The 23,433-nt window shown below is 43.4% G+C and overlaps 1 protein-coding gene across 2 annotated transcripts in view; it reads left to right on the top strand.

The window, feature by feature from the left end:
* Positions 1 to 23,433, top strand: part of NEBL (nebulette) — a 451,165-nt gene that overhangs the window by 325,152 nt on the left and 102,580 nt on the right. Inside the window, exons 3-7 of one of the 2 annotated variants that reach the window (XM_075552463.1) lie at positions 655 to 759; positions 3,972 to 4,082; positions 10,757 to 10,867; positions 21,757 to 21,858; positions 23,187 to 23,288. The exons of the other annotated variant lie outside the window; for it this stretch is intronic. Coding sequence (XP_075408578.1) covers positions 655 to 759; positions 3,972 to 4,082; positions 10,757 to 10,867; positions 21,757 to 21,858; positions 23,187 to 23,288 — 531 coding nt within the window. The remainder of the gene's footprint in view (positions 1 to 654; positions 760 to 3,971; positions 4,083 to 10,756; positions 10,868 to 21,756; positions 21,859 to 23,186; positions 23,289 to 23,433) is intronic. 2 annotated transcript variants of the gene reach the window in all.

Here is a 23,433-nt window from a genome sequence, read left to right as displayed (position 1 = left end):
TGTGGCCCAGCTGGCTCAGCCTGGGCCCCATCATGGGGACGGCCCTGGACTGACCAGCCCTTCCTTCCTTTGTGAGCCCGGGTGACTTCAGGACAGCTGACAAAATAGCAGTTAGTCACAGCAAGCCCCCCAGGGCTATCATTCAAGCCTCTGTCTGCTCTGGTGTGGGAAGGTAATCATGCTACTATCGGCCTTCGTGTGTGCATCTTGACTTCTTAATCGGCGCCATCTCTCCTGGTGGGTTTCTTGCTTTCTACTTTGAGGGTATATCTGTTTGATGACAGGCTTGGCGGTTGAAGGCAGGGGCTTAGAAATAGCAATCAATCAAGATAGAGGTGTGAGTGACAGAGAGTGGTTACCAATTTATCTGGGAAAGCTGGGCCAACCTGGTATGATAGTCACCAGGGTCCCACTATACCTACTGCTGACCCCCAGAGGTAAGTACACCCCTCGTTACCCAAAGAAGAGCCATCCTTTGATCTGCCACGTCCACTTTGCAGTTCTGTCCTGGGTGTCACTTTACTTGAGGGTAGTTCTCCATTGGAGATATGCTTCAGACAATCGATGCCGTCGACTTCAATATTCTGTTCACTGTAAGCTCCTTGAAATGACTTTTCTTCTTTCTCTCCTTCTGTAAACCATTCTCCCTTTAAGATCCACTATAAAGAAGAGTATCAAAAATCAAAGGACAAGTGCACATTTGTGACGGACACTCCCATGCTAAACCATGTGAAACATATTGGTGCATTCATTTCTGAGGTAACGTACCAGAAACTTAACAAGATGACTTGAGTTTTCCTGTCGTTTTCATATATCTGTAAATGTCCATGCACTGAAGTTGGGGGATAGTATGCTTGATGGAACCAAGAAATGTTGAATTGAATTTCTGTAACTTTTCCTGTGAAGAGCATTTTAGGCATTTTCATTGCGCGAGAAAGGCATTAGCAGTCATAACACAATTATTTGCACTTCCAATGAATGTCTAGACAATATTTTCATTATTTTACAAAATAATTAATATTCATATTTAAGTAAGTCAGTACTTTTCATTTGCTAACTATGTAGTTGATTCAGTCATTAAGGACATAGTTTATTTTATTCTTAAATGCTGGGGAAATTGGGTGATGCTTAGTAGTGCCTTTTACTGGCAACCAGCACATCACAAAACAAGGCACAAAGAGCTAACATGGAATATTTTAGCTATTTCGACATCTGAGACTCATTTTGGATATATCTACTTATATATATTTATCTTACTTTATTTAGATGTACCTATTTTAGTACAGCTATATCTAATATTTTAATAATGTTATCAGCTTGTTATAGATATTCTATCCAATCATTTTTATTTTCCATCGTGGTCCATAAAAATAAGCTGAATTTATTTAAAGGGTGTTCTTTTCGTCCCACATATATTAGCCATTTCTTTCTTGCATGAACCACCTGAAGCAATGTGATACTTCCAATGCTGTTCCTTCACATTTCTCTATCGAGAAATGATGGGCCTGTTTGTTGGTAGTCAAACCATCTAGAAATGATGGATTTCATATGATCCCACCTAAGTTTTAAGCCCTTCATTTTTTCAGTTTTCCCAAACATGTAGGAAAAGATATTTTGATCACAAATGCCTTTCAATAGCCTAGATAATATGTAAAAAAAAAGCCATATAAGTCTACAGGAAAACCTGACAACTTTTAGAATAATCCCTGGGGGCTTCAACAATCCACCCCCTCCTCCACTAATCTCTGTTTCAGCCTGAAATTTCTCAAAAAGCACCTCTTCAAGTAGGACTCAATCATCTGGCATATGAAACGAATCCTGAGAGACAGGCAAGGTTCAAGGTTAGATCAGAATTGGTCAGTGGAAGGGAAGTGCTGACAGAGCATTTTCTCTTTCCTCCCCTCCCCCATCCCCACTGACTGATTTAGGATGATTTTCTACTCTGGCTTGATCAGAATTACTTGGGGAGCCCCAATAAAATGATTTAAAGAAAAAGAAGAAATGCTGGTGGGTGACCAAGCCTTGTATCCCCGAAGTACCAATTTCAGTTGCCAGGTGGAGCCTCGGGCTACCAGTATTATTCTGAGTTCCCGGTTGAGTGGTGTGCAGCCTGGGTTTACAGCTACAGGGCGCTTTGTGCTGCGTCCCCAGTGCTGTGAGACACATCAAAAAGACCTGAATAACAAGCGTTTATAAGAGCTGACCACACTGGCTTTAGCAGTTTTAAGCCCAACACTCTCCTATCCCCGATGCCAGTGGACTCAGGTAGAAATAGGTATGTTTTGTTCCATACATGGTTGGTCTAGTTTATTAAATAGTCTCTGTTTAGACTCCAACTCTTTCTTATTTTAACAGAAGTACTTTGGAAAAGGAAGGCTGTTAGATAATTATTCAGGAAGCCCTGGTTAAAAGAGTTAAGTTTAGCCGTTCCGTTCTTTTCGTTCTCAACAGACGTATTCGATAGGAACTATTAGATATGAGTACTTTGAAAATAAATGAAACTTCAGTGTATCTTTGGAAAGTAATTTCCCGTCAGTGGATAGTGTTTTTGAGGAGGAGAAAACGCAGTTACACAGAGAGAGCTCCAGTGATTATGTGATGAGAAATACTCTAGGCTGTACTTTTTTTTTTCCGTAGCCGAAAAATTCCGTCATCTCCTTCTGAGAGGCTTTTGGGAATGCAATTTATGTTGCATCTTGAAGCACAAAAATATTAGCAGTGGGTCCTTTGAAGATGCCTCACTGTGGTCTGTGAGGAGATCTAGAAGCTTGGAAAGCGAGTGAGTGAAATAGTTGTAAATGACTGACCTCTAGTGTTCCCTAAGTTAGTCCTGGCAAAGCTCAACAGGATCTCCTGCAGATGATCTCCGCTGATCTCAGGGGGAACGTGTGGGAGATTGGTAGCCGTTATTAACTACTAGCATTCCAAGAATATTTTGGACACCCAGAGTATGTGCTCAGTGAATCAATGCCAATTCTTGGAGTCATAGTAAGGAGTTATGGACAGCGTGAAAAGACACAATGTTGCTTATTACGTCCTAGCTGTCCGTTTCTTAGGTGCAGAAGAATTCTTTGTGTTTTCAGTTATTCCTTGATGCTTTGTCCTGAAAGAGTAAACTGTAGAGAGCACACACGTGTGTGTGTCTCACACACACACACACACACACACACACACACGAGAGGGGCAATCTGTGGTGTTCCCTGGTACCTAATATCCCAAAGAAGCAGTGACAAAAGCTGTGTCTCTCTATGAGCAGTGAGTGAGATCTCGGAGAAAATGCAGTCGCCATCAGAGGCACCCCCGTTACCCCTGGCTTGTGGGCCCTGGTGGGACCCTCACCTCCTGTCGGAAGGCCTGCACTCAGCCCTGGTCAGTGCGCCTCAGTGGACGATTGTTAGTTACTATGATGCTCCATTGACTTCAACCGAGCTTCTGGCTAAGACAGACTAGAAAGAAAGGCATGGCGATTGCACTTTAAAGAACCAGCTGGTGAAAACACTATGGATCATCCCGGTCCAGGCTGCAGTCCGTGGTCAGGATGGCAGCACTTCTTTCTGTCAGCATTGTCAGAAACCCTTCGTGCTCAGGTGCTAGGCGGTCAGTGCTGAGGCTGCGCGTTGTCTCGACCACGGCAGAGGCTGCATGGTGCGCAGGTTTGCTCTCTGTTGACCAAACAGAGGCAGTTTTCTCAAAGCGCAGCATGACTTCCGTCCAGACGCCTGCATGGGTTTCAACGGAAAGCAGTTGTTACTTTATCCCTTGCGTTATTTAAATCATGCTCCACGGCGATTTGCACTTATTCGCTCTCTCTCTTCAGAACAGGCCGGTCACACCCAGTCTCTGGGAGGATGTTGGGATGTTTGGATCTGTTTCTGCAGAAAGTTTCATTTTTACTCTGTTCTTCACAGTAAAAGAATTGAGGAGTATTTCTTTTTTTTTTCTCTCTCTCCATTTCTTTCTCCCCGCCCCAGGCCAAGTACAAAGGCACCACGAAGGCCAACCTTTCCAACTCTCTGTATAAGCAGATGCCAGCCACCATTGACAGTGTCTTCGCCAGAGAAGTCACCCAGCTTCAGAGCCAGGTACAGTTATCCCGAAGGAACTTAAACCCACGACCCCCTATCAACGGCTTAGATGTTTCGAAGAAGTTGTTTCTCTTGTTTGTTTTTAAATACTGAGTGAAGGTTGACAACAATTAGTTCGTGTGCTCGATAGAGTCTCGGGGAGAATCACACAAAATGAAAACAACCCGCAGAGCCTCTGTCGCCACTTAGTGCTGTTTTTCCCTTTGGCCACGGTCTTGCTATGGAGCGTGGTTTAATCTCATTTTCACAGTTTACCTAGAGCAAGTAGGACGCAGTCTTCAGGTTTGACTTGCGATCCCCAAGTAGAGAAGGTTTCAGGAGCTGGGTAGCAGTCACATAGCCAATTAATGGTTGAATTCAAAATCTATGGGCTTGCGTTCTATCATTCAAATAAGAGGTTCTGGAAATTCCTCTCCTGTGGGGTCTGGCTTCCCAAAGGCCAACAAATGGATGCAGCGATTCTCATGACCGAATCTTGCAGAAGAACTCATAGATTCTCATCACGTGAACCCCTTTTGAAAGTAGGAGTTTGGAGGTAATATTTCCTTAGGAGGACAGCCACACACACCATCTTCACTCTACACTTTCTACCCCTCCAAAGGTCAGCAGTTTGAAACCACCAGCTGCTCCGTGAGAGAGAGGTGAGGCTTTCTACTCCAGTAGAGAGGTGCAGTCTCAGAAACCCACAGACAGTTCTCCTCTGCCCTCGGGGTTCACCCGAAGTCATAATCCACTCAATGACAATGACTTTGTTTGTCAGCTCTACTTTTCAGACAATTCTAATTCTCCTTATGAAATCTTTTCATTTTTAATAGATAATTTAGAGGGCCTGCAATAGATTAAAAACTCATGGCCATCAAGTTGATTCCAACTCCGCAAGCCTGAAGGGCACAGGAGAAAACCCTCACAGGGGTTTCAAGGCTGCAGACCTGTTCTGGAAATGGTCTGCTGTGTCCTTTCCCTGTGGGACTTCTGGCGGGTTTGAACCACCGATCTTTCAGTTCCCGGGAAAGCACTTCACCACTGTGCCACTGCCAGAGCTCCTTCTGAAAACCCATGACTCCTTCTGGAGAAGACTGAGCCTAGCTGCGCTTTGGAGAACATCTTTAAGTACTTGATTACATATTTATACATCCATTCGGTACCCAGTTTGGCAGTAAGCGAAGCCCAGCAGTGTAACATGAGGCTAAAACACACGATGTGGATGTTGAGGTTCTGCATGGCTGACCATGACTAATATGCCCTTTACTTTCCCTGCCAACATCTGGTCACCCAAACCACTGACCTTATGAACCACTCCATAAAGCAAATAATTATAATGCGATATTTGATAAGTGACAAGCAATAATTATACAATAAAGAAAGCCAAGCAAAGCATGTGTCTGTATTGTATACTTTCATATATGTGTGCAGCATAGAAATTCTTAATAATAGCCCACATTTTAAAACTTGAAATCACCCCCCCCCACTGCTTGAACAGGATAATCCATTGTTAACGTGGATCATCACACTGTAGGAGAATATGCACCGTTAGGAAACACAGACCTGGACTCTGTATGGGGTATCTCTTTTAATACTTTACATAGTTCTAGTAAGCTTTAAGGTGATGTACATGAATGTCATTGTTGACAATAGTTTACTCCTTAGAAATGTACCTGTTAATAAGATTAAACACACACCCACACAATCCCCAAACCCAACTCATTGTCGTCAAGTCAATGTCAACTCCTAGTGACCGCGGGGACCCCAGGACAGGGTGAAACTGCCCCTGTGTGTTTCCGAGACTGTTCCCTCTTTCAGGGCCGTAGGAAACCCATCTTTTTCCCATGGAGAAGCTGGTGGTTTCTGACTGCTGACCGTGGAGTTGACCACCCAATTGGCAACCAGTCTGTCGCCATGACACCATACCTATTAACGAGATGTGAGGATGTTGTAGATCTTCTTGTCAGACTGTTGTAATGAAGCCACTCTCCTTCCACTGTCTCCTACTAGTATCGGTGTGTGGTCACTTAAGTAACTGTATTAGTCTAATTCTGGGATTTAGTCAAGTCCCAGGTTCTAATGCAAAAATGTCCCAAACTGTTGACATTTCCATACAATATCTTGAAACCACTCAGGATGAATTCTGCTAGAGTAGTTTGATAGAGTAATATTTCCTCGTAGAAAATAACTCATAAGAAGAAATGCCACAAGGAATATGGAGTTTTTAGGTCATTTTATGATTAAACCGCCCTTGATTTAAACATTTTTGCGGACAAAGGTCCCAAAGGAAGCTTCTGAAAGTGGAATGCACTGGGTGTTAGTGTGTATGATTGCTAACCCAAAGGTTGGGAGTTTGAATCTGCCCAGAGGTGCCTCAGAACAAAGGCCTGAACATCCCCTTCTGAAACGTCAGCCATTGACAATTGGATGGAGTGCAGTCTACGCTGACACACATGGTATCACCAGGAGCCTGGGTGAACTGATGACCGCCTGGGCCCACAAGCTCCTTCTCAGTCCTAGGCTGCATAATCTTTCCCTTGATGAGTTACACGGGCTCCCAGAACCCAAGCTGAAGTGAGAAGCTTGGTGCATGCCTGTGTTTTTCATCGGCAGCATCCCCAGAGTGCTTTTCCAGGAGCCTCAGAGGTGTCCGATCTGTATGTTAAGAATACGCTATCTGTACGTCTTATATACATAAAATATTAAAATACTGCACGGTCAAATACGTCAGGTGAATGCATGAGTGATTTAAGGAAACATATCTATATAAAGTACCTAAAACTACATCATGTGGCCTTCGCTATCAGGTGCTTCATGATTCGGTGACTCTGAAATTCTGCCAAGAACAGTATTAATTTAGGGAAATGCCACATAATAACGACGGACCCTCAGAAAGCAAACCTATCGGAAAGCTTATTAACATGATACACTTTTCCATTAGTTGTTTTAAGGGAGAAAATTAATATGAATTAAAGTTCAGCTGCCTCCCATTTGATGTTAGCTTGCTTCTAAAGTCGTACTTAGCAATAGCTATGAATGAAATGACTTTTTTTTCTTTATCAAGCATTGTTTTAATTGCTATACATGATCAATTTTTAAAAAATTAAAATCATCTTATTGGGGCTCATACAACTTTTATCACAATCCATCCTGAAATGACTGTTTTGATGCTGCAAGGAGAAAGTTACTTCCCTTTTGTAAGGGAGAGTGCTTTAAGTGCAAAGTTCTTGATGACTCACCATTTCGGTGATAAGCCCGCAGAATGACCATTGCTTTGCTTCTGTGTATGAAGTCATGAGCGTGATCATCGGGAATACAAGATAGAGTCAAGGTCCAGAGCAAAGGAGACAGACACAGGTTAGCTTTTGATATATATATATATATATATATATATTAAAAAATTGCAATAACTTTTATACTTGACTTTGTAGACTGAGACCAGGCACGGAACTCCCCTTCTTCCACCACGTGTTATTGGATGTAATGAAACTGCGATACTAGATGTTCTTAGCCTGAATGGGGGTTTTTAATTGATTTTTTGTTTAACACAGTACCTAGTAAAAATCTAAAATATAGTCATCAGATTAAGATATCCTGATGAATTAAATTGATTAACAGATCTACCTGACCAGATAAATAGAAACTCATTGCATCGAGTCAAATCCTGCTCATAGTGACGCTATTGGATCATGTAGAGCTGCCTGTAACAGTTCCCAAGGCTCTAAGCCAGATTGCTACATCTTTCTCCAGCCCTTTGGTTAGCAGCTGACCCCTTAAACACTGGGCCACCAGGGTTTCTTAACATGAAACACACCTGGAATGAGCTGAGGTGCTGGATTAGAGTCCTCAGTCACCAGATACCCAGGGACTGAACGTGAGATACTCCACGTTCCTACGCAAGACTGAACGAAACTGAAGGGCATTACTGACCCTGATCTCAGTGTCGCCATCCATAGAAATAGGCTGTGACCTGCGGGAGCAGTAAGAGCATTTAGCACACAGAAGGCGAGATCTGAATTAAGTTACCCGTTCTAATTTGTGTTAGTCAGACCCTATCTGGAACACTGTAGGCATCATCACTTAATAAAGTGGAACTGTGGGGAGAACATCGCTGGTGTGCGGGTGTTCTGTGCCTTCGTTCATGCGCGTTGTGTGGAGAAAGAGGAAGCCATTGACTGGTTTGTTCCCACATTTGAATTTCTGTCTTGTGAATGAGGCTTCTCCTGTGTGGTCAATGAGATGCAGCTAATTTCAGGGAGCAGATTCGGGCTTGATTCATGGAACTTTCCGCGAAGACTTTCAAAATGTTAAGACTGTGATCCCCAGTTGAGTCATCTTCGGTTAGGAATGGAGCTAGAGAGGGGATTTAACACTGATAGAAAGGAGCCCAGGGGGCATGCCTCCGTGGGTTAGTCATTAGACGCCTGTCAGTCACTGGCCACTCCAATGCACTCCACGGGAGAATGCTGAGGCTGTCTGCTCCCTTAAAGTGAGAATGAATGTGATGGCAGTGCGTTTGGGGATGACTTTTAAGATGAATTTATTTTGTTTTATTTTTTAAAATCGTTTTTTAGTGATCACTTTCATCGTGGAGAAAGGTAGAGTGTCTAAGCTAGTGAGTGGTTAGTTTTGTGGGTGAGCATCCACGAGGGGTTTTGGCTCCTGAGGATGTTTAATGCATTCGCTGAATCATATTTCACGGGAATTTATTGCATTTCGAGTCTGTGTCTTTCACGACAATAGGCACAGGATATTAAAAGATGGTCAAGATATAGACCTTGCTCTCATGGAGATCCTCTTGGTAAAAGGTTGTCTTTACTGCCTTCTTCCCATTAATATTTTGTTTTCTTCTTAGGGAAGATAGTTTTAGGGTTTTGTTTTTTTCCCAGTTACCATTATTCTCTTGTTCCAAGTAATCCCAACCCCATTTAAAAGCATCTTATTAAACATCTCAAATAAAAAAATAGTTTATCCATTCATTTATTCTTTATTATTTTTGGCATAAAATTTACATATAATACAAGTCAATAGCTCAATCACATCAAGAAGAGATGTAAAATCATCACCACAAACAGTTTTAGTCTTAAACTCAATGTTATTAAGCATTTAGTCTTATACACTCAATGATATTAGCTCCCTATTTACCTCCAAACTCCTCTGCCATACCTCCCAAGAGCCATTTATCCAGTTACTGTCTTTATAGATTTACCTATCCTGCATTTCATAGACAGGAAAACAAAAGACAAACAATAACAACAACAAAACCTAACAAGCGCAAAACCTCAATTTAAAAGAAAGCAGGAAATATTAAACATAAGAGAAAATTTAAATGGATTGTAAGGAAGAGGCCCAGGGAAGGTGCTACATTACAGTCTAACTGCATCTGCAACCATCTCCCAATGCATTCTGCGTGCTAACAAGACTAGTCACATCGTGGTCCATGGCCAGAGGGCACTCACCAGGGGCTTCGTCCACGTGCATCTCCCCTTCACTTAAAAAAAAAAATGGGAACAGCTCTAAAGTGAGTCTAAAGGGAGATTAAATGATAAGACATTATTACCTTGGCCGTAATTGTCTTTCCAATGCTCTCTGTTTGATACCGGGCCTATTCTCATCCCTAAACTGTGTATCTAGTACCATTTTGCACTTATTCGTTCAGCTCTTCATTCATTCCTTTATTCATGCACAGCAAATATTAATGTTGCAGAAGAAATTTCTATCAAGACTTTAGAAATAGGAAGGCTTACTACCCCAAGTTGTGTTATCTCCCATTAGGCATGGTCCTAGGTTCTGAGGATTCCCTCAACTGGACAATTCTGTTTTTGATCCAGTAAGGGACCAAATCCATTGCCACCAAGGCTGGTCTGGCTCCGAGTGAGTGACTCTGTGAATTTCCCATGGAGGTTTGACAGCTATGTCTCCTAGTTGGCCAGACTTATTGGGTGCCACCCCTTTTTCAGAAAAAGGCATTATTCAGTACTCCCCTGCCAATTAAAAAATGTAGGTATCTATTGTGACAGCCTCGCTGAATCATTCCAGCACTCCCAGGGAATGACCACTGTCTCTTTAGGGAAGTGGACTGCCCCATCTTTTTCTCCAGTGAACTCCCTGGTGTGTCACAACCACCTACCTCTCAGCCAGCAGTCAAGCATTGATGCTAACTACTGCAGCGCCAGTGTGCCTCACAGAAAACCAAATTATTCTACCGCCTGTGTCTTAAAGTGCTGTCCCTTTAACTTCCCTTTGTCATCACTTTGATCTCACATGAATAATTTTTTTAAAAGTGCTCAAAGCTGATTTACTTTTCTTGATTAAGATTACCGTATATACTCAAGTATGAGCTGACCTGAATATCCACCGAGGCACCTAATTTTACAACAAAAACTGCATTAGAAATGTGCTGAAAAAAACCTGGCTTATACTCGAGTCTATATGGTAGCTACATATAGATTCAAAGAAGACTTCAGGAGCATGGTTTTGGCTTACAATTTGAAGGTGATCTCGGGGCAGTAGTTGTGGAGGCTCATCCAGCCGTACTGGCTCCCAAAATCCTGGATTCCATGGAGATGTGAAAGTTTGTTCCTCATGCCCTCCTGTTTGGAGCAGGACTCTGCTGTAGAAACAGGTACTATTTTAATTTACATCTTCGTTAAGCTGACAGTCTTTCCCCCCATCCTTTTCCTTTCCAGGTTGCCTATAAGCAGAAGCATGGTGCTGAGAAGGGAGTTTCAGATTATGCCCACATGAAGGAGCCGCCTGAAGTCAAACACGCCATGGAGGTCAATAAGTTCCAGAGCAATGTAAGGAAGACCATTCGTCGTAATTCTACGAACATTTGTTAGTAAACTCACAGCCGGCTATGTGATTATTGGCTTCTACTTTAAATATTGTGGCATCCTCTATTCAAAATGGAATGTAAATTTTCCTTTCTCTCAGTGGTCAGCCCCAGGTATATGTGAGCTACGTTGTCAAAGGCGGCTCAATGCCTTTACTGTGCCAAACACTTTCACTCCAGGGACTTCTACTTTAGGCAAGACAAAAATGGATTTTTGAATGTGTAGAGCGACTAGTGTTTTGTAGCTTGCACTTGACTTGCTTCTGAATTCACACATTTTCGGTTTAGAAACGTGCTAGAATTGGGGAAAACCCCAAAACCAAAGTCAATAAAACAACCAGAAGAAACACATGTTAGTTTCACTGACCCAGGCAAGAAGACAAATTTGAGCTAGATTGTACCCATTAGTATTTCCTTTGAAATTCTGTGAGGGATAAATTGATAAAATGTGGTCCATTGGGGAACAGAAAAGCAATAGATGTCTAATACTTGGCCTAGACGCAGATGGCAAAAGGGAAGAAGTTGCCTTTTATAAAATCCAGTTCTTTGGTGATAACTTAGCAGACACATCCACCCTTCCGTGCAGTTGCTCTGTTACTTGATGACCTAGAAGAATTTCTTCTTGAAATCCAAGGGGAAGCTTCTTTCCTAGACTTATCTTGACCTGATGCTGAATTCACATGGTTTTCAGACTAGACCTGCTCCAATCCCACATCATGAATTCTGTGCTTTCACACACACAAAAAATGTATGAGCAGCTTTGTGTGTTCTCTGTGGCTTATGATACCTTCAGATAAAGTCCTAGTTGGGTCAAGCAATCCTTCCTTTGAAAAGCCTCTTGTAACATCCCTGTGATCTAACCAAGAGCTTGCCCCGCCCCCCATGCCACCCCCGCACTCATTCTCTTGCCTAGTGGGACTTAGCAGGTTGCTGCAACCCCTCCGGAGCTCAGCTGGACCGAGGTCTGCAGCAGTGCTTCTTTGCAAGTTGGCAGCAGCTATGGGATATTGGATGACATGGGCCCATAGTCAAATACAATCGGCATGCTTGATGACATTGTACTCCACGTGTATCAGCCTATGGCGGCGCCAGAGCTCTTTTCTGGAGTCGTTTTAGAGGAACAAGAAATGCACGAGCCTCATGCCAAGCAGGTTAAGGGGTGCTTTCTAAGATCTCTTTGCTCAAAGAATAGCTCGTTTCATCACCATAAGAACCACCACCGCCAGCCCGAAGCACTGCCAAGACTCTTGTCATTTCCACTTCTCACAAAACCCCTATACTGGCCCCCATGGTATACAGGACGAAAACAAGGTGGAAGAATCGCCTTCCCAAGTCTGCTCTTTGGATGCGCCATGACCCCGCCCCTGCCAAGGATACTGATGATGAGGGGAGATTTTAGTTGGAATTGTAGACATGACGAGCAGAGTAGGTTGTAGGGGCACTCCGGTCAATAGATTCAGTCCAAGGCAGGGTAGGAAAACGGACACACTCTGTGCACCCACCATCCTGATGTTACTGAGACTGAATTCCCATCAAAGGCTGTGGGTTGGGACGTGGTAGTGATGGTCTGGGTTGGCGGCTGGCACCTTGTTGATCCTGGGAGGCCCTTTCTAACTATAATTCAAAGAAACTCAAATAGAGAACTTCCTTAGCGTAGAACTGGGGTGATTATTTTAACGCTGCCTATTCTTTCCAAAGGTCTGGGATTGAGGGACCAGGAGTTATAAAGGCATTTTTTCTCCTGCATGCATTGCCGTGTACTTATGGAAGAAGGATGTGTTTGCTTACACTCCTCTGCCAGCGCGCTTCAACCTTGACATGCAAAGTTTGTACACATAATAGGATTTAGAAAGTGTTTAAGACTATTTACTCAGATCGAAAGTGAGACTGATATTTGTATTCTACCTGTGAAGTAGTTGATATTCCTGTAGAGTCAAGCTGCTTAGAATAATACATTTGTTGTCCCTGTAATATGAAATTTAATATAGGTCTTCAAAACCACAGGAAAGCTAAGCACATCTCCTGGCGAATCGACATGATTCTGTCCGCCACAACGTTTCTGTCTCATGAAACTCATTCGCAGAGACTTGGCTAATAGAATCACCTCTCATAATGCAGAATGCCATTTTACACCAGGACTGCACATGACTTAATTTAAAATCAGTGGTGCTGTCACATGGGAACCTGACTTCACTTAGAAGCCGTAAAAGCCAACATCTTTGCCTGCCTTTTATGTTTCTACCCAAATCAAGTCAGCTCTCTGGTGTATGTTGGAGAGCCAAGAAAACTGGAAACATCAGTTCAGTTCAAAGGAAAATCCCTCAATCTCTGTTTGGAAGTGGATTCTGGGCTCCTTTCTGATCAGCTCTTTTATTAGAATGCTCATGAGTGGGACAGAGGGAAGAATTATTCCTTCAGAATTTTTCTCTGCGTTACATATGGAGAGATGAGAATAAGCCCATGAGGGACGGGAAAAGGATGCTTCATCACCTCCCAGCTATTTCGCTTCTGAGCAACTGAGATTTCCGGGTTGAAGAATAATTGGGGTCATCACCCAATAATGTTATGACCACAGAGTATGAAAAATTCTCAGAAAACCCGCTGATGGAATAGATAGTAGAGTTAGGTGTCCATCCCGGGTTAGAATTGGCTTGCTGTGACGTTTTTTGGTTGGACAAGTTACGTGGTGTCTCCGAATCTCAGTTTTTCCCCTCTGCAAAATCAGGCCAGTGCTACCTACCTCTTAGGGTTCTTGCGAGCAACAACTGAGAGAATATATATCCAGAGCTTGGCAGGAGTGTCCATTCATGAAATAGGAGGCAGACTTGGGCCTCCTCCAAGTTTTAAAGGGTGATTTGAGAGTTTAGGGTGATATCATAATTAATTTAAAACTATTTTTTAAAGTTAGAAGTGCAAAACCAACATGAAATTTATTTTAAGAATTATTCAGGTCAGAAGGGCATATTCCAAAGGTTCTTGAACCTATAAAACTATTTTGTTGAGACTGTGATTAAAAATTAATTAAAAACAGTCCATCTAAATCCTCTTGACTCTTAAGGGACATGGTGCTGCCAAATTTCTCTGATGTAATTAGAAACACCAGAGATATCCTATCCCGTTACTTTCCCCTCAAGAAGGGTCTGCAGTAAAACCCCACTTTCATTACGTGTTCTCATCAATCTTTGCAGAGACATGAAGTCCAGTAATGCTGAAGTAAGTCAAGGGCAAGTTTCAGCTCTGACTCTCAAGTTTTATAAGCAACGAGATCTGTACACTCTTGTGATAGAATTGAATGGTAAACTTTTCCAAAACACCATTTTGGCAGTTGGTTCAGTGTGTGTTAGAAAACTAGTCAGCTGGGACACAGAGACTTAATGCTCTTTTCAAGAGTGACACAGGTACTTTTTTCAAATTATTAAAAACGTATTAGCAGACTAAATTTCCATTCCAACAAAAGTAAAAATAAAAAGCCCAAAACTTAAAACGATAAATCAGTAAGACGATACTTGGAAAAATAATCACGGCCTGAGTGACTCTCCAGTGTAACTTAATAACAGCATGTGTTAGAGTTTCAGCTTGAAAGGGGGAATATAAGAATTATCATTTTCATTTCCAAGTCAGCATAGTGGGTCGTTTTTATTCGTCCTTCTTCACAAGTTTGTGGTGATGATCTAATTAAACCCCCCATTAAAACTTTCGTTCAGAAAAGCAAAGACAATCAAACATCGCCTAGTAATGGAGGTCGTTGTTATCGTTTGTCTAGTAGTGTAGGGAGTTATGACACTCTGGAACGTGCAATGGCTTTAGAGAGAAGATGACTCCTCTCCTTGGTTAGGGAGGGGGGAGCCCTCCACACTGTGGGATGATGGACTGGCTGGATGGTCCAGCTCTACCTCTTACTTCTGTTGAGAATTGCATCTCGGTGTTATCCTTACAGAGACGGATCAGGTGTCAGTTTGCAGAGAGATGTAACACCCGTCCCCTCTGGAGAGATGAACTTCCTTTTCCACGACGGACGAGTGATCCGTAACCCTGCAAGATGCTGACCTTTACAACGTTCATCAGTGTGATTTTTGTACAGTCCTTGTGGGCTACATTAGTTTGCTGTCCAACTTTTGGAAACTAAATGAAATTATAAAAGAGGATTCTGAAAGAAGATATTTGTATGTATGTTGGTCAAATAAGAGCAAAAAATGATAAAGATGGGAGAAAAGAAACCTTTTTTATCGACTATAAGGTCTTTAGAAAACAATGAAAATAATTATACGGTAGTAATGATAAGCTGTCCTAGTCAGAACTCCGTATTTTACTCTATCTTAACTTCGTGAGGAAGAACTGAACGAGTGCTTCAAGATGATATTTCTATTCGGGTCACACTAGCTGCCATTGTTCTGTGTGTGTCCTGTGTGGTTTGGTCTCCGCAAGAAACTCATTTTAACCCTTTAACGGGGTAGCAAAGGAAAGAATGCTGGCTCAGTTGTTTCCTTCTGGGTCCATTTGCTCCCCCTGCCCTCAGCGCCCATGGGTGTCTGTCTAGCTACCGGGCCCTCCACACACTCAATCTCTGCCTCTGCGGAGGCTGGCATTTCATGTGCTGGGCAATCTGTGCTGGGGTTTTTTCTTTTGATTTGAGCTCATTTGTCCAGGTCAATAAAATGAAGTGCACCTAGAGCTGAAGGACAAAGGGCCCATGAGGAGATGAAGGAAGAAAGGCCAAGACATGCTTTGAAAGAGCTAACCTTCTTAGGCATGGCGGTAAACCAGAGTTGATATTGCAGAAAAGTGGATGGAATGACGGCTCCGATAGTCAAGACTCTCTAGAATTCTTGGCAGAAAAATGTCTCAAGTCAGCACGGGTCGAAAATAAGAATCTGTTGGGTTTGCATGGTTGGAAAATCCAAGTAGTCTTCAGGTAGAGCAGGATCCAGGGTCTTCCCCATGCCCCCAGAGACCGCCTCTTTCGCTCCCTCCATCCTTTGGCTCAGCTTGTTTCTCTACAACTTCACTTTGAGAATGAAGTACACCATGTAGACTTCCGATGACAGCTGGCGCTTAGAGACTTAAACCATCCTCCTAGCTGCTGATTGCAGAGAAAAAGAAACGGCTCTCTCTCTCTAACCCGCAGCGATGTCATTAAGGTAGGAGTTGCCCGGTGCAGTGACTCAGTTTCCCACCACACCTCCTCCCATATCAAACCTTCTTCCCATACCAAACCATTCTGAATCCCTTAGTAATGCTTATGGTCAGTTTTGCTCATGGAATAGTGTGTGGTAAACCTAGTTATAAATTGCTTGAATATAATACTGACTACAGGATCATTTGTAAAATACGTTCTATTGAATCGCAACCTTATTCATTACTGTAATTGAGAGGAAGCCTTTTTTGCTTATTTTTTCCCTCCTCTCGGTAAAGAAGCTACTGAACACAATTTGGCAATATCAACAGCCACGTAAGCACCAGTGGCAACCCCGCTAACAGTCCGCTGGTAGCCTGTGCCCATGACACCCGCACCAGCCTCAAAGGGACTGGGCCGCATTTCATTGAGTCTGAGCCCACACCATGGCACCTACCAACAAGAAATCAAGAAGTGACACTTCTAAGTGTCCCGCAGGCAGGAACCAGAATCACCATTTGCAGATATGATTGTATCACCCAAGCTCATTAGGCGTTTACCTTGGCTACAAGGTGAATGCCCAGATACGTCAATTAGATGTTAATTATTTTATCAGTCCTCATAAGGCCTAGAAAAGAAAATGATGAAACTTTACTGGAAGATTTCATTGAGTTTCATTGACTGATACAAAGAAATGGGGAATTATACTATGTTCTCATTGGAAGAGTGGAAATTTTATTGAGATCAGCTATTACCATATATACTCGTGTATAAGCCGAGTTTTTCAGCACATTTTTACTGTAGTTTTTATGGTAAAATAAGGTGCCTCGGCTGATATTCAGGTTGGCTTATACTCAGGTATATATGTTGTGGCAGTCACCTAATCTGGTGTCAATTTAAGGATTAAGAGTTTAAGGGTGGAGTCTAGGCTGTCAATCTGGAGATAGCCAATGAGACTCTGTGTGGACATGGCCTTCTCCTGAGAATTCTGGGAAATCTGCTACTCCCTGGGAAACATTGCAGAAGACCAGCCACATGGACGCAACCGGACCTCTGAAGGTGGAGAAGCCACAGAGAGACCTCTGCCAGCACTGAGATGCTTACAACGCCACTGGACCCAAAGACTTTCTACCCACTGGCTAGTGATGTTCCTGCATTTGGCTTCATTTCATTTGTTTTGTGAGTCTGAAGAGGACTTTCTAGATTGATATGGGATATCTGGGCTAATATCGGACTGATGGACTTGATCTGGACTGGGCTTGGATGTTTCTCCATGTTCAATTGCTCTTGTATATATACCTCTTTCTTATACACATATGTGTGTCCATGGATTTGTTTCTCTCTTCTACCCAGACTGACACGTACGTATTTCCCCCTACGTCCTTTAATAGGTGTAATGAAGTCTTGACTAAAATCCTACTTTTCTTCTTTGTGGGATTTGGGAAAATTAGCTGAATGTTCTTGGTGAGAATAAGTCATTTGAAATGAAGACAAATTCGAAGTAGAGTAGTACTAAGAATAGGAACAAAAGACCTCTGCTTAACAGCCATCACGGTGGCTTGCAAGTATTCACAGCCCTAGGGGGAGGGCACTTCAAAAACCTCTGTGGAGAAATGGAATGAAAAGTCAACGGAGTTTCCCCACGAACCTTTTAAATCGCCGTGTCATTTTCAGAACTGCCCGGGTGAGGGAGTGGACGTTGAGTGGACGTTGAGGCGCTAGCACTGGCCCTCCAGGCCTGCAGGGCGGGGCTACTCCAGATACGGTTTTGAAGGCTCTGTGACCTTTGCAAACAGATGGCGTGGCTGCTCTTCTGAAGTACTCTGTGGGTGGGTGGGAACGGAGCGGTGACCCTGTTTTTGCTGTTGGGTGCTAAATCCTCTGTGCCATCCTGACTAGGCATGATAAAGAAAACAAAACCAACCAACCAAACCTGTTGCCATGAGTGAATTCAAACCTGTTGCCATTGAGTGGATTCTGCCATTGAGTGAATTCAAACCTGTTGCCATTGAATGGATTCTGCCATTGAGTGAATTCAAACCTGTTGCCATTGAATGGATTCTGCCATTGAGTGGAGTCTGCCCGGAGCCGAGGACTGTATCTTTGGCCCATTGTGTGGTAAAGGCATTCAAAGTGCTCTCTGGCTTGGCGGTCAAGTGCTTGACCACTGTGCCACTGGGGCCCCTTCCTAGTTGCTCATTGCCATAGAGTCGACTATGAGTCTTAGCCACCCCGTGGCACACCTAGAACTGCTCGGTGGGTTTCTGAGCCTGTAACTCTCGACAGGACGAGAAAGCCTAGTCTGGCTCCCGTGGATGGCCTGGGGTGGCCCGATGAGTAGCACACTAATTAGCCAGGGCTGCTGCTTTTCCCGTCTAGTACCTGGCATATCCTAAACTCCCTGCCGTCCAGTGGATTCCAACTTATAGGGCAGAACAGCACCCATGTGGGTTTCTGAGAGTGTAACTCTTGGGGGGATAGAAAGCCTGGTCTTTGCCCTTTAGATCTGCTGGTGGTTTTGAACTGCTGACCTTGAGGTTAGCAGCCCGATGCATAACCACTACACGACCAAGGCTCCTGACGGGTGTATAGTAAATGGCCTACAATGAAGACCACTCTGACAGCTGCTTCCTGCTACTTCTTCTGGGTTCTTTGCTATTCTCTGAGAACCCAGGAGGGAGTTAAATGGTAAACCAGCTCCGGCAACAATCCACTGTGGACCCTCAAGTTTGTACCCATTCAGTGCTGGTGACCTTTTTCTCTCTCTCACCGCATCCAAAACAGTACCGGGTTGGACCTCATGTGGCCACAAGAAGACAGACTTTGCTGAAGAATGAAGGCCAATCTGCTCCTCCAATAGAGTTGACCATTAAGCCTGGAATTAGGAAGCGTTTGGCTTCTCTGACCACCCACTGACAAGCCTCTTGTCTGCTGTGTGACTCTTTCATTCTCCCCGTGTGTTCTGACAGTCTCCAAAGATGGAGCAAACAAACACCGAGTCCTAATCTGAAGCGGTGTGGTCGGTGCTGGAAGATGAGTACCCCACTCGAAGCGCCCTGTTGCCTTACCAGGTGTGCTCAGACATCCTTGTAGACACCGAAGGTCCGAAAGTTGTTACTTTGGAGCACCTGTCCTCTTCTTCCGTGCCTCTCCCCCAAGAGGGATATTCCAGCACACCTGACTGACAGCCAGCGGTTCCCCTGTGGGGTGTGTTCGTGTTTGAATTCGCACCTCTTGTCAATCTTAATATTGGTTTGGTGTCGCATATGCCAGCCTCTAATTTACAGTTTACATGGATAATGGGGCCCTGTTCAGTGTCCTGCTCCCACCACCTTTGCGCCCTTCCCCTCTCTCCACGCCTTCATTAGGCTGAACAGCATGTAATTAGGTAGCCCACAGAGGGAGGGCGGTGGGTTTCTGAAAGGTGTGGTGCTTTCCACAAAGTAAGGGTTTCCAGTTTTCCCCTCGTTCTTTTCTAAACAAAAAGACATCTCCCCCCATGGAGTCCCCTGAGGCACAGCCTGTAGGTAGCTCATAATTTTGGTTTGTTTTCACCTGCGAGCCAGGTTTTGCGTTACACAGCCTGCATTTAACTCCCTGTAGGTTGAGGTTGATTGGCCATCGTCCCGTGTGAGTGTCTTGCTTTTCTGAAACCGGTGACAGCGGCCTATTTCAATGCTCCAGGGTTTCCAATTTGCCCAACAAAAGAACTCAGGTCTTCAGCTCATTTTTAGGTTTCTTTTGCTGCTTGTGTGAGCACGAGTCTGGCTGACCCGAAGTTACTTTTTAAGGTACAGCTTCTACAAATAGAAATATCGACAAACAAGCAACAAAACAGATGTTCTTTCTGAAATTATACCAATCGTGTTTAAGCGATAGTTACTTGGACAGATTTGTGATTGTGAATGCAGTTTGGAAAAGCTGGGGTGGTGAGGCCACGCGAGCGGTTAAAGGACTAGCTGAAAGTGTATGCAAATGTTTCATTGAAAGAAAATCGTGCATCCCGTGCCTGCCTGCAGGAGGATCAGCATCATCTCTTGCAGTTGACAGTCCTTTTGAAAGCAAGAAGCAAGAAGAGGTACCACGTTGAAAGGAAGCTAACAAGCTCCATGGGTTTTATCTAGAACCGTGGTTCGTTGGAGTCAATGGGGAGTTCACTGGAATGCAGATTCCTGGGCTTGTGCACTGAAAATCTGGTCCCCAAGGTCACGGATGGAGCTGAGGAAGCAAACTGTCTAATAAGTACTCTCAGGGGCTACTGTTACAGGAAGTTTTCATCCAAAATCCTTGTTTTCTGTGGAAGGTACTTTTCAGACACATGTCCTAGCATATATGTCTGCATCCTGCTGTTCATGCTTTGGGGGAGAGGGAAGAAGAGCCAGTGTGCTCTTTTTTTTATTATGATTTAAAAAAATGTGACAAAGCATTCCGCAATGCAACCTGTTTTCCATGAAGAATTTAGCAAAGGAGCCTTGGGGGCAGAGCAGTTCACCAGAAGGTCAGGTCAGACCCACCATGGCCCCACAGGAAGACATGTGGTCGTCTGTTTCCATAAAGGCTGACAGCCTTGAGAACTCTTGGGCAGTTCTGTTCCTTGCCATGGGGTCGCTGTGAGTTGCAGTAAACTTGACTGCTATCCATTAAAAAATTATAATAATTCAGTGACATTATTCATCATGCGGTGAAGCCAGGTTTTTTAAACGACCTTTTCCAAATACCTTGTTTCATAAATTTAATAAAATACAATGTAAAGAACAGGTTGGCCAAGCCCCTAGCGATATTGCCAGATGAAGTTGTCTCTGAAAAGGACTAGCTGGCTATTGCTTCAGCCCGTGCCTGATGCCCAGCAATGGAGAAATGGAGAGACTGGTGAGACTGGACCACTGGATGTTCCATCAGTTGGCTTCTAGTCTCTCCTCCCTCTTTGCGACTCCATTCCATCTAAGTGACCACTGGGGATCTAAAGGACATCTGACACACCGTGTGTATATTTTTCTCTTACATCTCTGTTTGCCACATTTTGGCTTGTTTCTACTTGCTATGTTTTCAGAGGAAGAATGGTCCTTAATGTAATTTGTTATTCTTCTTGTTTTGTTTTGTTGAGGTTGGTTGGGGGTGGGGAGAATAAAGTCCTTCCATTGGGGTCTATTAGGTGATAAAGCTATCAATCTACCCGTGACTAGGCCTCCAGACACGGACACTTGTAAAGTCCCGTTGGAACAAGAAGGGTATGCCTGAGAGAGTGAGAGACGGAATGGAGTCGTTTTCTGTATTTGGGCACCAAGGGCCACCTTTCCCTGAGAGTTGAGAAGATGTGATTGGCAAAGTTGACAGAGGCGAAGTCCTTGCTGAAGATGTTCTGTATGTGATACACACACATCCACACACAGACACACACACACACATGTGTATGAAGATTGTATAGGTAAAAGCCTTTAGCATTGGTTTTGTGCTGAAGTCTTGGCCTTATGGAGTATAGATTCAGTTCAAATGTAATGTTGGTAAATCCTAGGCATAGTACAGAGAGTTAACATATGTATTCAAATAATGTGTGTGTGTATATATATATACATATATATACATATATATGCTTAAAAATAACTTAAGGCCAGTGTGCTCTCTCATGAATGATTATGTACAGGATAAATAATTTTATGAATGTTAAGGCCATTAGCTCTTTGGAATTGTTCATTTCCGTTTGTTTTTCTTCTTCCTTAAATTAAAACTGTCTCTTTGAACAGATCTCTTACCGAAAAGATGTGCAGGCCACTCATGTGTACACCGCGGAACCTGACCGACCAGACATCAAGAAGGCAGCCCAGATATCCAAGATCATCAGCAATGTAATTTCTTTTTCCTAATCTTGAAGAGAAAGGGTTTCTTTCTTTTTTTTTTTTGCAGTCAGGTGGTTATTTTAATTAAGACGGTTAACTAACCTGAGGCAATGACATCTCAGAGCTTTTTTTCTCTGAAATGTCTGTTTGGCTCTGTACACAATACATGTAGAACTTGCGCAAACTCAGTTTGACCGTGGTCAGCGTTGTACTTTCTGGGAAGTGAGCCCACCTAAGGGATGAGGACATCTCCATGGCTGTCCATCATCTGGTCCCCTGCTACCTCCCACTTCACCTGACCCAGAGAACTACCCTGGCCTCCAGCTGGCTGCCACGACCTGCCCGATTCTCTTTCACCAACCCTTCTGCGCCAAGGCACACTCAGTCGAGACAACTTCACTGAAACAGAAAGGAGGCTGTTGTTGCACTGTCTGGTTCCCACGGAAAGATCAGGGGTCGGAACGCGGGCGACCTCACTGATCCGCTTTCACCATTCAGATTTCTTATTGAAAAGATGTGCAGGACACTCACGTGTAGTATGGAACTTGATGGACCAGGTATCAAGATGGTCTAAAAAACCCTGTGGGGTAATTTCTACTCTGCTCAATTCTATCTACATTGTGAGGTCAATGTAAGTCAAACTAGACTTGCCTAATGAAAACCTGGTAAAATGAAGATCTGATTTGGGCCAAAAGGTTGAATCATGTAGGCTAAACTCATCTTGCGGAACATTCTTTAACTAAATTCAACTTGCAGATTAACCAAACACGGTCTGATCAGTTCCTGAGAGTAAACAAAGCCATGACAGCTATTTTTATGCTGGTGCTAATCACCCAGACACTTCCCATTAATGCCCCCAACCCTCTAGTGCAGTGGTTCTCAACCTGTGGGTCGCGACCCCTTTGGGGGTCAAATGACCCTTTCACAGGGGTCGCCTGATTCATAACTATAGCAAAATGACAGTGATGAAGTGGCAACAAAAATAATTTTATGGTTGGGGGTCACCACCACATGAGCTGTGTGAAAGAGTCGCGGATTAGGAAGGTGGAGGACCACTCCGCTAGTGTTTATAATACACATGTAAGAATGATATTGACTGGGCGCACTAATACATTCAGTAATTGATTTATTACAAAAATTTTAATTCTTTGAAATAACCATCCTGTAAGTCTGGCTTTTAGTAGTTGGTTTTTGTTTAACCGTTGTCGAATTGTAAGGAAGATCCGTGGGGCAGGGGTGTGGTGAAGGTCTACCATGATTGATTTTTAGCTAATGTCAATGCAATTTTTCATTGGAAAGCAGAAATCGTGAGCATTTTTTAAATTTATTCATTTTAGGCAGAATACAAGAAAGGACGAGGGGAAATGGATAAAGAACCTGCTGTAATTGGAAGACCAGATTTTGAACATGCTGTAGAAGCTTCGAAACTTTCTAGTCAAGTAAGATGCACAATGACTTCATTCAGAGATTCTGGGCCTAGAAGCGTAGGAACATAATTCATTTTAGGTAATATCTTTATTATAAATATTCAGCGATACTATTAATGAAACTATTACAGATAGGATTATGTTAATTATAAATTTG

The sequence above is a fragment of the Tenrec ecaudatus genome, chromosome 6 (genome assembly GCF_050624435.1).
Source record: "Tenrec ecaudatus isolate mTenEca1 chromosome 6, mTenEca1.hap1, whole genome shotgun sequence".
In the NCBI taxonomy this organism is placed as follows: domain Eukaryota; kingdom Metazoa; phylum Chordata; class Mammalia; order Afrosoricida; family Tenrecidae; genus Tenrec; species Tenrec ecaudatus.
The sequence above is the reverse complement of the archived record's forward strand: the minus strand, read 5'-3'. Positions and strand labels throughout refer to the sequence as shown.